Source organism: Nomascus leucogenys, chromosome 25 (genome assembly GCF_006542625.1).
Source record: "Nomascus leucogenys isolate Asia chromosome 25, Asia_NLE_v1, whole genome shotgun sequence".
In the NCBI taxonomy this organism is placed as follows: domain Eukaryota; kingdom Metazoa; phylum Chordata; class Mammalia; order Primates; family Hylobatidae; genus Nomascus; species Nomascus leucogenys.
In genome coordinates this window covers 27441637-27457684 of record NC_044405.1, presented here as the reverse complement: position 1 = coordinate 27457684, position 16048 = coordinate 27441637, and the positions used below count along the sequence as shown (strand labels likewise).

Here is a 16048-nt window from a genome sequence, read left to right as displayed (position 1 = left end):
AGCTTTTTAAATCAGCTTTTTAAATCCCCAGGCCACAGCCCTGGGGAGTCTCAGCTCTCCCAAGTCTGGGCCTTTCTCACATGGTGAATGCTGATCGCCATTTCACATGAACCCAGCTTCAGAGACACATTCTTGATTTCTCAAGAAAAGACCTCCTCACCTAGCCACCAAGGCTGCAAAGACCTGCCAAGGCCACTTAGCTTTGGGCTGATTTGCACCAGTTGCCACAAGGCGCAAATGGCGACAGGGACACTGTGTGTGGGTTGACTGTTTAGCTTCCACAGCAGAACTTTGCTCTCCCACAGTCCTGGAGGCTGGAGGTCAGAGATGACAGTGTTGCCAGAGCTGGTTCCTTTTGAGGACTCTCTCTGGGGCTTGCCGGTGGTGTCCCCTCCCTGTGTCCTCACAGGGCCATCCCTCTTGTGTGTCTGTTTCCTCATCCCCTCTTCTTATATGGGCAGAGCTCAGATTGGATCAGATTGCATCACCTGTGTTGCCTCATTTAGCCTTAAATACCTCTTTAAAGGCCTTGTCTACAAATACAATCACATTCAGTGGGACTGGGGGTTAGGACTTCAAGACAGGAATTTTGGAGGCACACAATTCAATCCGTAACAGAGGGTGAGCGTTGACCTTAGGGTGAGCCAGTGACAAGTCCCGGCAAGAGCCTTCCTTTGGTTGTTCTGGAGATTTATGGACCAGGCACCAGGCTGGGCGCTGGGGACTAGGGAATAAGCCAGGCTACTGCGACCCCACCCTCTGGGCACAATAGTTCCTCCGCACCAGGGGCCTGGCTGTGGTGGGCACTGGATGGCCCATCTCATATAATCCTCCCAACAATCTGATGGGAGGGTGGTTAGGAGTCTGTGTGCTCTCTGACAAGCTTCGTAGCCTCCATGAGCCCCAGTTTTCAGATCTGTAAAATGGGTAGGGGGCAGGAATAGTGCCTCCTGTGTCGATTGGGGATAGCAGGGCACAGGTGGACGAATTTGGGAAGAACAAGGACAGAGAGGCATTTCCACTACTGTGGCAACCAGACAAAGGCCAGCAGCAGGTACAGCCCCTTCTTGAGGGCTCCTTTGTAAGGAGTGTGGAGCTTCAGATCACAGGACAGGGATCAGGGATGCGATGTCATTTGTTTGCCTTCAGGGAGGGGCTGCCTGCTCCTTGGTGTCCCTGCCTGGCAGCCTGCACTCCTGGATGTGTCCCATGAGGGTGGTTGGCTTGGGGTGCCCTGTTGTGCCCTGGACCCTGGCCTGAGTCTGCTGACCCCCAGGTTATAGAGAGTTTTGCCTCAAAAGATGGGGGGCCAAGGCACCGGGGCAGGTGACATCTTGGGGGCCGCTTGGCTCATGAGTGAGGGAATGGGATGAGAACTGAGGATTCAGGGCAGTGCTGCGTCCCTGCCTCTTCCTTGCCCCGTGTGCTAGTGCCATGACTGAAGCTGCCTTGAGGAGCTCAAGGTGGGGCACTCTGCCATGGAGGGGTGGCTCCCTGTCTGCCCAGAGCAGACAGACCAGGGCAGGACCCCCTGGCACCTCAGCACCGGTGGGAGGCCCCCTTGCTGACCCACACCTGGGTCTGTGCTCTAGGGCAGCAGGGAGGATGTGTCTGTGGAACAAAAGCTACACCTATGAAGCTGCGTCCACCGTGAAGTTAATACAAAGTGTGGTTTTGCTTAGTTTACTTAAAAGAAAAAAGGGAATGTTCTATTACCTGCAAGGCCTGTAAGCTGCTAAGACTCCTTGCGGTGTGTGGAAGAAATTCCCCGCTGCACCTGCTGCTGGCTTCACCATCCTTTCTGGAGTTCAGGTCCGTGGCTAGACTGAAGGTGTACATCCTGCGGGGGAAGGAAAGCATGGCTTGAACAGAGGTGAGACCATGTTGTTGCCATGGAGACCCAGCATCTGGTCATGTATGTACTTGAGAATGTCTGGGACAACCTCAGCAGAAAGGTTCCCATGAACACAGAATGAAGTATGCAAAGTGCTCAGGACTCAGGAAGTGTGGATGATGTGGTTGTTTTATTACAATGATCACCGTCTATGATGGATAATTTTACATGTCAACGTGGCTAGGCCACAGTACCCAGGTATTGGGTCAAATGTTATTTTAGATGTCACCGTGAAGGTATTTTTTCAGAATGAGATTAACATTTAAGCCACTAGGCTGAGTAAAGCAGAGACCACCCTCCAGATGATGGGGCTGTTGGACTCCATGGTGCTGGCTCAATCTTTTTAAATAGCTGAAAGTCCTTATTAAAAACATTTAAACCTTTTTAAATCAGAAAATGGTCGTTGAATGTCTCGACGCATCACTGTGGGTGGGTCTCATCCAACCAGCTGAAGGCCTTAAGAGAAAGCGAACTGGGGTCCCATGAGGAAGGGGAAATCCTGCCTCCAGACCACCTTTGGACTTGAGCTGTAACCTCAACACTTCCCAGGGTCTCCCATCTGCCAGCCTGCCCTGCAAATTGTGGACTTGCCAGGCTCACAGTCTTGAACCAATTCCTTCAACTAGATCTCTCTCTCTCTCTATTTCTCTCTCGATCACTCTCTGTCTCTCTGTCTTTGTCTCTGTCTCTGTCTCTGGGGAATCCTGACTAATACACCATCCCCTTTGATCCACTCTGGGAAGAACTGACACACCGCCACAGTTGACTGTTCTCAGCCATGCACAGGCATGTTTCTATTTATCCAGCCCATTTGCAAATGTTTGCATTTCTCCCATAGAGGTCTCAAGTCCCCACATTCTCATAAAACCAGCAGTAGCTCCCACGCCTCCACTGAGACCCGTCCAGAGCCAGGAAAGGCATCTTTTCTTCTGCATCTCAGCACCTGCGTTGCACCTGATCTTCTCACACTATTGCCTGCCCTGTCTCCATCTATAAACTGTGGCAGGTCCAGGCCAATTTACTCTGCATCTTCTCAAGCTGTCAGATGCCAGTAGATAGGAAACCACACTTGAGTTGATCCTAAGTAGACCAAGAATATAGATAGTCTCATTGGAACAATCGACAGTTTCCTCTTCAAATTAACACGCTCAGAGCGAGGCACAATTCATAGCCCCACATTAGCACAGGAAATGTTGGTTGGTTTCCCCTTCCTGAGGGCAAGGTGAGGGCACCCACACCCTCCCTGCGGCTCGCTCTGCAGACAGTAGGGCTTTGCTATCAACTGATGACATCTGTGAGGTTTACAGAGAGAAACGGAGCGCATTTTGCTAGTCTTTCAAATGAAATACGATCAAGATTACGCTGTGAACATGGGTGATGGAAGGAGAAAGAAAAGAGCTTAGCATTTTCACATTTCCATTTTTCTCTTTAACTTAAGAGAGCCTCTTGATGGTAACTTACACCATGAAACAGACGTGTTTGAATTCTCCCTGGTTCTTAAAAGGACATAGCTGCCACTGGGGTTGCATCACTACGTCCCTGTGCTCGTTTCCTGGGGCGGCCATAACAAAGTCCCACAGCTGAGCAGCTTCAACGACAGCCACAGATGCCCTCGCAGTCCTGGAGGCTGCGAGTCTGAGGTCAAGCCATCGTTGAGGCTCGTGTCTCTTGAGGCCACTCTCCTTGGCTTGTAGACAGGTACCTTCTCCTCGTGCCCTCACAGGCTGTCCCTCTGTGTGTGTCTGTGTCCTCATTTCTTCTTATAAGGACACAAGACATATTGGATCAGGGCCCACTCTAATGCCCTCATTTGAACTTAGTCACCTCTTTAAAGACCCTGTCTCCAAATAAGGTCACATTCTGAGGTGTTAGGGGTCAGGACCTCCACATATGGATGTTGGCAGGATGCAATTTAGCCCTTAATTATACCTTTCTTATGTCTGAGATATTTGCTGTAAACTTGCTCTGAGGTTTTTGAAGTGATCTGCTGTGTCTGTCTTCAGTGTTGGGAATGTCCTCATCTTGACTGGGGGATGGCACTTATTCTCCCAAGCCCTCACACTCAAGCCCCCCTGTTCTTTGTCCCACAGGGGCGCTCCCTCTGCTCTCCTGTACAGAGGATTGGAAGCTGCTGTGGTTTGTGAATATGGTCCTCCATCACCAGTCTCTCCAGGCCATCTCTGATCTTCAAAGCAGTGGACAAACTTCATGGTGTGATTTTGTGGTAGATAAGTCCAAAGAATCCCTGCACTGTTCGGCACGGAGGCTGAGGCTGGGGTCGTTATAGTGATGGGTGACTGATGTGTTAATTGACAAGTACTACACGTCAGAGCTGCAGACTCGTACCTGGAAAGGTGCTCTCTGTGGCGGGCAGGGGGATTCCTGCTGGTGCGCCTGCAGGTCTGTTTCCAGGCACTCTAACGCCAGCGGTTCTGCTGCTTGGATCGCACAAGTGTGAGTCCTGACCAGGGCTCGTAGGAAGTAATTATTCAACATCTGCACAGCTATCTGTCAGTCCATGGGTCAGTTGGCCTCTGGACATTGCCGTCTGACCCCATTTTCCACTAATGAATACGTCAGTGATGTGTGGAGACATTCAAGGATCATTTTCTGATTTTGAAAGCTTTAGATGTTTAATAAGGACTTTTAGCAGTTTGAAAAGATTTAGCCAGCACAGAGGAGTCCAGCAGCTCCCATCATCTGCCTCACTGGCTCATAAGCACAGATCACAGCTTGTCAGGGTGTCTTGCTGCTCCCCCAGCCACAATGAGGGTGCTTCCAAAGCAGGACCAATCAGACAACCCACAGCACCTAGCCCAGTGCTTATTTCTCTTTCCTTTCATTGCAATTTTCGTTAATACTGATTAATTCCCAAGAGAAAGTTCCTCTGGAAAGAATAGTCCCAGAAATGTCAGGCATAAAAGCTGGAATGGTTATGTTGACGGCAGGTGTCTAACGTATTAATTGTGGAGTGAAACGTATCATAGCCGCTGACTCATCTTCTGCAGAGTCTTTGTGGTTCCTCCGTGACAGTGAAACTCTCCCTTCCTGGGCAGACAGCGAAGGACATGCTGAATGATGCAGGGCCACAGGGGAGCCCCAACCCTCCTGAAATTGAGATGGTTAGTTAGGGTATAGCCAGCATCTCCTCTCTATTCCTTAAACTGTTGATTGAATCAGGTGATGAACTGAGCTTGCAAGAGAGCAAGAGCTTCCTTGATTGTGCAACGTCACCCGGCCTCCTGGGCCCAAGTCTTCTCAGCTCTCAAGCAGGGGAGTTGCCTTCGGTTATCTCTACAATCCCTTGTGGCACCCACATCCTGTGATTTTGATGTGGCCCCTGGACCCACGGACATGTCTATGTCAGCAAATTGTGTTTCTCCTGAACCGCTGGTCTGCACGCGTCTGGGATGGCCATGACTGTTGGTTGAACGTGTGTCCGTTTTCTCATTGGATGTGGGAAAGCTCGGAGCTGGGAGCTCACAGTGCATGCCATGGTGTGGACAAACCTCAGCCCTGGCTTTGTCTAGCTTTTCCACCTTTACTCTCCCTTTGACCCAGCTTTCTTATATTCTCTTCTTGAAATTTAAAATGGATTAATTTATGTTTTGAGTAAGTAATGCATTTATATGCTTCATACATTTAAACATTATGAAATGGTCGTGTTTGAAAAGACTCCCTCCCATTTCTGTTCCATTCTCCTGGCTCCCACTCCCAACACCCACCGGTAACCATGGTTAGAAGTTTCTAGACAGTCTCCCTTCCAGGGAACCTTTAGGCATACACATGTACAGAAATACATATTGTGCACATGTATTGACAGACAGTTATGTGTTTCTCTCCCCTTCCCCCACAAGTATATCATGCCATACACATCGTTCTGCAACGTGTTTTTTTCATTTATCAGTAAATCTTGCATATTTTTTCAAATCAATATAGAAAATTCTCCCTTTTAATTATTTTAAAGCTGCAAATATTTTATTGTATGGATGTGTCATAATTTAATTTATGGACTTATTTTTAAATTTTAATGATCTCTTCTATAGGCAGTTGAGGTCATAGTTGAAAGCCCAAGCATGGGATTAGGTATAAGACTGGAATCCGGCTTCCTCTGCTCACTTGCTGTGTGAACATAAGCAAGTGAGTTGATCTCTTTGTGTCTCAGTTTCATCAACTATAAAATGGAGCAATAAAAGTGCCTATCCCGGGGGTATTGGAGAAGGAAATCAGTTAATAAGGGAAACACATGGCACAGTGCCAGGCACAGGGGGTGATGTTAGTGTGCAAAGCTATAGGACATCTCTTAAGCTGCCTTAAAATAGAGTTAAGTGGATTAGGAGTCAACACATCAATAAACAAAGACGTGACTACGGCTGCATTTTTCATCCCATATTTGCATTTTGTGGTCCTAAGTTCTTATTCATTTAGGGTAAGAAGTTAAATGGCCTCAAGAGAAGATGATATGGAATGTCATGTATGCACAGCTGTGGGGCTTTGGCTGGAATCTGCTCTCTTTGAGTGTCAAGTGGCTATTATGTTTAGTGGGGGAGCCCAGGGACATAGGTGCTGTCCCTGGCTCGTTATACAAATCTCAGTGTATGAATAATTAGCAAAAAGAAATATAATACCTAAAGAAATCAGCCATAGTCACCAAATCTCCTTTCATAAATATTTCAGACAATACTTCTATTATTTTTACTACTATTTCTTGCAAATTCTAATCATTTCACCACGAGCTTCTATCAGGTACTATTAAACCATCTTTTCTTTTCTTTTTTGGGGGATTTGGATAAAAATGACCAATATCCAATCATTTATTTCAGCTCTTCAAAATATATTCTTTCTTAATTTACTCAAAATGCTAGTCTTATTAGATATCCATATAGCCTCCGACAATTTTTAAGTAGCTTTTAATGACTACTCAAATAAAATGTCACAATTTTCATAGTTTTGCCTTGTGTATGAATCTCATTAGGAAGGGTGCAGAAAATAATTCCCTGGATGTATAGGTGCTGGAAATAGATGTCCACAGCAAATGTCCAGCACAGATCTGAAAATCTGTAGATTCAGTAGATGCTGATACATCTGTGTTCAACTTAATGATTTATTTGTCAGGGTGGTGGTGGGGAACCCTAGAGAAGCTGTGGAGCATTTTAGGAGAGAATTAAACAAATGAGTGAAATATAAAATGGTTTTAAGGCCTCCTGCCTGGAGACAGAGGGATGGCCATGATGGTGCTTTTCCAGGCTCTCGTCCCCAGCCACACAGCTCTGAAGGTGCCAGGAAGCTCAGAACCACAACATAGGGTTTTTCTGTGTACTTCTGCCCTTCTCCTCCCACTTTCATCATTCAGTTGTTCCAACCATCAGTATTGACACCTGCAAGAGCTCCACCCCAACATGCACACCCATGAGGCTGAGCAGCTTTTCTCTTTTTTCACCATGTGTACTCTGACCTCTGCCTGCTCTCTCCACTCTCCTAACTGGAACCTGGGAGAAGAGAGTGAAAAAGCTCACGAGAGCCACCTTAACACTTTGCAATGCCTTTATGGTGTGGCAACTTGGCCAGACTGAACGACAGTTCCTAGACTTCCTTTTCAGCACATGTCTGACCAGGGTGGGCTACAAGAGGCATTCTCATGAGAGCTGGAGGATGGAAGGGAAGCAGTAGTCATCCTAAGCATCACACACAGCCTTCCCAGCTATCCCATCAAATGCCAGTCTAGGTGCTGCTGGAAGGAGATTTTACAAATGTGACTAGAACCCCTAATCAGTCGGACTTAAATTAATCAAAGCAAGGTTATTCTGAGCAGGCCTGACTTACGCAGTTAGAAGGCATTTTTTAAAAACTCAGGCTTTCCTCACACTCAGAGACTTCAATAGCAGCTGTGTCTGTGACTGCTCTCCCGTCACCCGGGTGGTCCTTCCAACTGCCACATGTGGACCACAGGCTTCAGCTTGCCCATGGGTTTTCAGCCTGAGTAGGATCCTCCCTTCCTGCCTCTCTACCCTTGCGTAGCTAGCCCCAGTAATTCCATAAGGCAATTCATTGTAGTAAATCAATATAGATGTGTGTATACATATATACCTTTCCATATATATATGTGTGTGTGATACATGTGTATATAATATAAAATATTATGTATGTACAGTCAGCCCTTTGTATCTGGAGGTTCTGCATTTGTGGATTCAACCAACTGCAGGCCAAAAATATTCAAAAAATTAATCGATAAAAAATAGCAATGCAATTTAAAAATACAAACAAAAAACAATACTGTATAACAACTATTTGCATAGTATTTATATTGTATTACATATCACAAGTAATCTAGAGATGATTTAAAGGATACAGGGTGAGGTGCATAAGTTGCATGTAAATACTACAGCATTTTATATTGGGGACTTGAGAACATGAGGATTTGCGTATCTCTGGGGGTCCTGGAACCACTCCCTTGCAGATTGCAAGGGACAACTGCACATATATTTACATGTATTATATATTGTATGAAAGTGGCTGGTTCTGCATCTCTGGTTAAACTTTTACTAAATTTGGTATCAGGAATGGGGTGCTGTTCTAACAAACAGGGGATGCTCTTCAACTTCAGATGGGGTTACGTTCCAACAAACCCATCATAAATTGAAAATGCGTTTAATGCACAGCTTAACCTACTGAACATCACAGCTTGGCCTAGCTTACCTTAAACGCGCTCAGAACACTTACAGTAGCCTAAGATAGGGCAGAATAATCTAACACAAAGCCAATTTTATAATCAAGTGTTGAGTATCTCATGTAATTTGTTAAATGTTGGACTGAAAGTGTAGCACAGAATGACTGTATGGGCGCTTGAAGCACAGTTTCTATTGAACTCATATCACTTTCGTACCATTATGAAATCCTAAGCTGAACCATTGTAAGTTGGAAACCTTCTGAACTTAAAATGTGGAAACAACTTTGGGACTTGGCAGTGAGGAGAGGCTAACAGACTTTTGAGTAGCACAGCAGAGAAAGCCCAAATCACCATGAACAGATTGCTCGTGGAAATAGGGTTGCTAAAGGTGAATCCTCCGGGGAGAACTCAGAAAGGAATGCGATATGTGTTCCAGGAAATCGGAGCAAGGAGGATCCTTCCCATGTGTGCCAGAGAGTTTAATGAAATTGTCCATGGAGAGCAGGACTTGTAAGTGATGATGTTGGTCACATAGCTAAGGGTGTTTCCAAACAAAGTGTTAAGTGTATCACCTGGTTTCTTCATGTCATTTATAGTGAAGCAGGAGAGGAAAGAGATAAATTGAGGGAAGAACACTGAATAAAAAAGAACCAGTATCCGATGATTCTGAAAATCTTAGCCACACCAGATGATGCTAAAGGTGCTAAAATTAAGAGATTCTTCAGCTGATGAAGAAGCAACTCACCAGGAGCCCTACAGCTTCAAGGAAATCACTTCCACCAACAACTGTGTATGCTCAGGCGAGGGCGCGAAGCCTCAGCGGGGAGCCCAGCCCCGGCAGGCACCTTGATTACAGCCTTGAGACCCCGAGCTGAGGACCCAGTGAAGCTGGACTCTGACTCTCAACCCATAAATACAATAAGATAATAATTGCACTTTGTTTTAGTGGTAATTTATTACACAGTCGTAGAAAACTAATAATACGCCCTAGGACTTTACAGTTCATACATGGAGCAGAAGAATAAATAAATCCAAGCTCAGGACCTCTGAGTATAATTTATTATGATTGTGATAAGGAAGTAGTATTTTGCGATAATTTGGGGATTACCATCTCAAATTACTCTAATGCAGAGTAATTCATTCTTTTTTGAATGTTATCGTCAGAAAACCATGGATGAACCAAGATGTTTACTATATACCTGCAGGAATAATTTTGCCAGCATAGAGAATGCAATTTTACCAATAATGGAATGGCCTAGAGGCACACTATTTGCAGGTGGGCACTCTCACGCAGTAACTCAGAGAGAGATGACAGGGCTGCAGCCAGAGGAACACTCACCTGTGCTTAACCCACGTGTCAGACTCGCTGGCTCGATCCGTGTAGTTTTCTGGCAGGAAGCCCTGGCAGCCCGTCCGCTGTGAGATCCCAATCACCCAGCCCTCGCTGGCTTCGTCCTGCTGCGTGGGGTCCACAAAGATGTAGTCGCCAGGACTTAGTGTCAGCTCATCCACGTTCTGGGGTTTGTACTGGAATAGGGCTCTCAGGGTCTAGAAAAGAGGCAAGGGGTTTCACGTCTCAAGCAAAGATTTACATTGGAAAATGGCAGCAATAGGAGGCCTATCACCTGCCACCTCCTGCTTTCTGCACCTCCAATGTGTTCTGTGTCTCCAAGACACCATCCAAAGCTTTGTCTGGCAATATATAGCATAGAATATAACAAAACTCAGCATAGAATTATTTGGATAGATTTGGAAATACATTTTGTGGCCAGGCGCAGTGGCTCATGCCTGTAATCCCAGCACTTTGGAAGGCCAAGGTGGGTGGCTCACAGGGTCAGGAGTTTGAGACCAGCCTGGCCAATATGGTGAAACCCCGTTTCTACAAAAAATACAAAAATTAGCCGGGCATGGTGGCGGTTGCCTGTAGTCCCAGCTACTTGGGAAGCTGAGGCAGGAGAATCACTTGAACCCAGGAGGCGGAGGTTGCAGTGAGCCCAGATCGCTCCACTGCACTTCACCCTGGGCGACAGGGTGAGACTCCCTCTCAAAAAAGAAAAAAAAGAAATACATTTTGGGATCTATCCATCATCCATCCATCTAGGTACTTTTTTTGTCTACAAAAGATCTGAAGGCATAAGCAGACTTTCACATCCGCCTTCCTCGGTGTGAGGTTATTGACACCTTCTCATATGATACAGAACATGGTGGATTCATTCACACATGCTCTCTGGGTCTGAAAGGAGCATCATACACTTCGTTTCTAAACCCATCAATTCATGGGCAGGAAGTCCCAGAATGAGGTTTCACTCAAATCATTCTTTAAAGTGAATTGTGCTCACTTTGGCAGCACATATAACTAAAATTGGAACAATATAGAGAAGATTAGCATGGGCCCTACATTTAAAAAATAAATAAATAAAAAAGAATTAATAAGCAAAACATGTATTCATAGATCTTTACAATATCCTTTCCTTTCTGTCTTTTTTTTTTTTTTTTTTTTTTTTTTTTTTTTTTTTTTTTGCCAGTCTCGCTCTGTTGCCCAGGCTGGAGTGCAATGGCACGATCTCCACTCACTGCAACCTCCACCTCCCAGGTTCAAGTGATTCTCCTGCCTCAGCCTCCCGAGTAGCTGGGATTACAGGTTCGTGCCATCACGTCCGGCTAATTTTTTGTATTTTTAGTAGAGACAGGGTTTTGCCCTGTTGCCCAGGCTGGTCTCGAACACCTGACCTCAAGTGATCCACCTGCCTCGGCCTCCCAAAGTGCTGGGATTATAGGCGTGAGCCACCTCACTCGGCTTCCTTTTCTAATATTGGAAATGCTTCTATTTTGTTTTGAAATGTCTGTGCATCGCCAACTCACATATAAAAGAATGCTGGTTGTAAATTGCCCAAGAAAGAGAATGGCTTTAGAGAAGCAATAGACATTTTCCTTGCTACTAACATATCTCCCTTGGAGGGCTCCACGGGGTACGTGCTGTCAGGTGAGTGGCGGTTCATTCATCTGCTTCTTTTTTTGAGACGGAGTCTCGCTCTGTAGCCCAGGCTGGAGTGCAGTGGCGCAATCTCGGCTCACTGCAACCTCCACCTCCCGGGTTCACGCCATTCTCCTGCCTCAGCCTCCTGAGTAGCTGGGACTACAGGTGCCCGCCACCGCGCCTGGCTAATTTTTTGTATTTTTAGTAGAGATGGGGTTTCACCATGTTAGCCAGGACGGTCTCGATCTCCTGACCTCATGATCCACCCGCCTCGGCCTCCCAAAGTGCTGGGATTACAGGCGTGAGGCACCGCGCCCGGCCCATTCATCTGCTTCTTATGAGCCCCTGCTCGGCTCTCTCACCTGGTAGTGCACAAAGCGCATATCCCGGGAGTAGAGTGCTGCGGTCCACTGGCAGCTGTGGCCCAGGGGGATGGCTCTGGCCAGCTGCTCCAGCGCCCTCTGGTGGTGGGGGTAGAACTTGTGGGCCAAGGTCAGATGCAGCTGCTTGGTGCAAGGCTTCACAGAGCAGTCTGTGAAATCAGGGAAACACAGAGGGTGCCAGGGCACCGTTACCTAAATGCCTCCTTCCTCCGACCTCCATGCTTCCTCAACAAGGCAAGGGCTCTCAGAACTCAGAGCTCGTTTGGCCTGCTCAGAACTCACATCATAAAGGAGATGGCTGGATCCCTGCAGATTTTTCCAGGAAGTAGAAAAGAGGAGGATATGGAGATGTGGGTTCAGGGTCTTGGGGGCCTATCAGTTTGCAGGCTAGCTGCCCGAATGCACGATTCAGATGCACAGAGTAAAACAGCTGCTCCATTTCCCCGGGGGGTGCACGTTACCCAGTGGCCTGGACTTGCAGGCCCGAGCTCCAGTTCAATGGCTTTTTGTTTAATTGTAGAGTTTCAAGAAGAAAACTCTTTAGGCAACAAAACTATAAAACACACAGTGTCTTTAAGGTTCACCTTGTTTTGGTGAAGCAGGAAGTCCTGGGAGTGGCTGAGCCTCAGGTCTTTTTGGGTGTCCTCTGCCCCTGTGGCCCTAGCCCTCCCTGGTCCTGCAAGGGGCTCTCGGGTCAGTGAGCAGAGCAGCTGGCATCACTGAAGCAGCCAGGATCTGACTTCAGTTGAGCCACAAAGTATTTTATGTCCTAGGGAGGCGGTCTGTGTCTTGACGGGAACAACACAAACTTTGGTGTTGGATAGACCTAGTTTTAGGCTGCACTGTGCCCTCTTTTGCAGGGTGACCTTGACCGAGCCTCTGAGCCTGGCCCAATTTCTGCTTCAGCAGCATTTGCTGGAGGATGGCAGCGCCTGCTCGCCAAGGCTGCAGTGGGAAATCAGCCTCCTAACCTAAAGTTTCCTGCTAGAGACGCTGTGTTGGTGCACAGAGGTCCCCTGCCCCCACTCCACGGCAAGGCACTTACAAACAGGATCTGCTCACCCCCTAAAAAAGGTCAAGGGTGATGCAAGCCTTTCCCTGGAGCCCTGAAGTTGGGGCCCACTGCTGTCTCCCACGTGAGAGGTGAGCCTTTAGAGGCAAATGGGAAGCTCCCACGGTCTCTAGGAAAGCCGGGGCACTGAGGCTGCGCAGCCCAGAGCGGCATGAGCGTGTAGGTGGTGGGGAAATTCCTTTTCTGACTTTTGTTTTTAGCAGTTGGGGAGGACCGCCTTGCCATGTGAGTGAGTGTGGCCTGGGAAAGACCCACTGCAGGTTGCTGACGTCAGAGTGAGTCACACCGACTTCTGAACGGGCCCTTGCGTTTCCTTCTCTCTGCAGACCTGTGCCTATGGGCACATTTCACTGGGGAGGGCCAACGCGGGCAGGGGGCCTCATGCATTTGCCCCAAGAGGGACCTCGGCCACTTCAGAGCAGTGACTGGTCACTCATCACTGAGAGAGGCCCTCCACCCCTCGGTGTCAGGCTGAGAGCATGGGCCATGGAAGGGCAGGACACAGCCTGCTCAGGGTCAGGGCGTGGATGTGAGGTCAACGCTGGCTCCCACAGGAAGTGGCGCTGCCCAGCATGAACCCAGGCAGCATGGAGCAGGACAGAGCTGGGTTCAGGTCCGAGCTCCACAAGCCTGGTTAGGGGACTAGATTGGTTTCAAACAACAGAAATTTATTCTCTCCTATTTCTGGAGACTAGAGGTTCAAAATCAAGGTGTTGGCAGGGCTGCGCTCTCCCTGGGAGTGAGTTGACTAATCCACAAAGACCGGGGGCGACTTTCTAATTATCCAGCAGATTCAATCTCCAGACTCACAAGCTGCCATCCAAGTGGAAGCCCAGGATTCACGGATGGATTTACAGGCCGGGATCTGTGTTTCATACACGTCTGAGCACAGAGACAGACACACTCCCAGAGAGAGAAAGTGGAGAGCCCTCCCACCAAGGCACTGCAGCCTCCTCAGATTTTAGAGTCGGCAAATCACGGCAATACCGAGTGCCTTCTGTGTCCTGGGAACTATGGCGGGATGGGCCACAGACTCAGGCAACATTGTTCTTGAAGAGTGAGAGCCCTCATTGTTTTGTAGAGAAAGAAAAAGAGACAGAGAGAGTGGACATGACTTGGTTAAGGTCGCGCCACTCATCAGGGACATGGAAAAAAATCACATCTTCTGACATCAAGTCCACAATCCTTTCCACTAAACGCCAGTGGTAGCCTTGGTCTCCAGACCAGGGCTGGTGTTTGGGGAGAAGGGAATTTTGATGATTCTCAATATGAGTCTAAATAATCTTTCCCCAGAGAGGCCAAGGAGAGAGCACTAAGCTCATACTGAAAATACAGAAATAAGTCACATAGGACTTGTGTGTCTCCCACTCAAGGCCGGGGTGGGGAGGCCCTGACTCCCTGTGTGCACCAGCCTCCAACCCCATCACGGCCACCCACTCAGGCTTGATGCTTTGCACACCCTTCTGGGGCACTTTCCCAGGCTGTTGGCATATAGCTAAGCATTTTGAAAACCACATAATGAGAACGTAAGGCTATTCCTGCCTAAAGAGAAGACCAAAGCTGGTCCAGAAGCTTTCTAACGGCTGACATTGTTGAAGGATGTAGTGGCTCACGAAGGAGGATCTAGTTAAATTGTTCAGCCTCAGGTTAAGGCCATGTCCAGGCACCTGGCTGAAAAGCCAGAAGTGGGAAACGGAAGTGCCTGGGTGAGGACAGGTGCAGCCACTGAGCCAGGAAGAAAGCCCACCCAGCCATCCCACCATTGCTGCTGGGCTCTGCTCCCCTGGAACCCACCCACTGCATCCATGTGCCGGGGGCTAGTCCCTGCCACAGAGGGCTCACTCACTGTGAATCCGGCCCTGTGTTTGCAACCGGCCAGGGCTGCCCACCTGCTAAGAGAGATGCTTCCGTGGCGAAGGTCATGGCGAATTCCCGGATGACGTCGGCGGGGCTGCCATTGACGAAGAAGCCGAGGTAGCTGACAGAGGAGTGGAGAGCCAGGGGCACGGCTGTGGGGAAGGAGCCCAGGAGCCTGTCTCCAGCTCTCTTCAGCGCCTCATACAGGCACTCCACCTTCTGGTCTTCACACTAAGGGGACAGAGACAGAGCCTGTGTTTCCACACCTCTCATCAGAAGTCATCTATTAATTTAATTAATAACAATCAGGCAGCAATTAAAGTGAGACTCTTTTCTGTTCAAAGCACTGTAACATAATTTATCGCGTCCCTGTTTGCCTGGGGTTATGGATTTGTTCTATACCTGGACCTCAGTTTTTTCAAATATTTCAGGGAAGTTTCTTTGCAGGATGGAGTCTCCTTTAGGTGCCCAGGTTTGAAATGCCCTGGTCCTTGAACTGCATCCCCTCCCTCCATGGCACGTGCTCATCACCTGCCAGGCCCTTTCTTCAGTCCCATGGCCCACTGCTTTGCTCAGGTTTGCGTGATTTGGCTTCTGGAGGTTTCTAGCGGACTCCAAGGCTGCCCAGGCACTGCTCAGAGCCTGTAGTGAGGGGGACTTAGCTGCACTTCCAGCTGCGGGGCCGCCCTCTTGTCCACGGCTGAGCACTGAGTCGGGTTCCACAGGGGACTCCTCTAAGGCACTGAGGCTCTGCCTGCCTCCAACCCTCTCCTCCTCTTTTGCCTTCACCAGCAGTCTCTCCCCTGTGCATCTCCTGCACTGAGAATTCTGCCTTGGGGTCTGCTCCCTGGAGGACCTGAGCCTGCACAGCCCCTGGCCCGGCCTCCCTGATGCCCCCTGAGTGGCTGCAGGACCCTCTTTCTGATGCAGCTCCCACCCGTGAGGCCGCAGGCTCTCTGTCACCTGGAGAATCCCTCAGGCCCACGGAGCCCGACAGGTGCTGGCCCGACAGCCTTGCCCATGGGGCTCCCACCCCTATCCTCCAGCCAGACGCAGCCTCTCCTGACATCTGGGCTTGGTGGCTTGGTGTTGCCTACCGCCCTGGGAAGGCTGCTTCCTGGGCTTGAAGACCTTCCCAGTGCCATTGGCCACATCGGACCACAGGGGAAACCTAGACACCACATCCTCCTGGCGGGAG

At 48.6% G+C, this 16048-nt stretch overlaps 1 protein-coding gene and 1 pseudogene across 4 annotated transcripts in view; one reads left to right on the top strand and one right to left on the bottom strand.

Moving 5' to 3' along the window:
* The window catches only part of UBASH3A (ubiquitin associated and SH3 domain containing A), a 39218-nt gene that overhangs the window by 15123 nt on the left and 8047 nt on the right, over window positions 1–16048 (bottom strand). For 3 of the 4 annotated variants that reach the window (XR_004028601.1, XM_030806300.1, XM_030806301.1), the window contains exons 4-7: window positions 14883–15081; window positions 11901–12070; window positions 9901–10109; window positions 1717–1840 (exon numbers count right to left, since the gene is read on the bottom strand). Coding sequence is in view for 3 of the 4 variants with exons in the window: in XM_030806300.1 (XP_030662160.1) it covers window positions 1717–1840; window positions 9901–10109; window positions 11901–12070; window positions 14883–15081 (702 nt within the window). In the remaining variant the exon portion in view is untranslated. Of the gene's footprint in view, window positions 1–1716; window positions 1841–9900; window positions 10110–11900; window positions 12071–14581; window positions 14696–14882; window positions 15082–16048 lie in introns of all 4 variants that reach the window. The other variant, XM_030806299.1, reaches the window with a different exon arrangement.
* On the top strand, window positions 10893–10989 carry LOC115833187 (annotated as a pseudogene).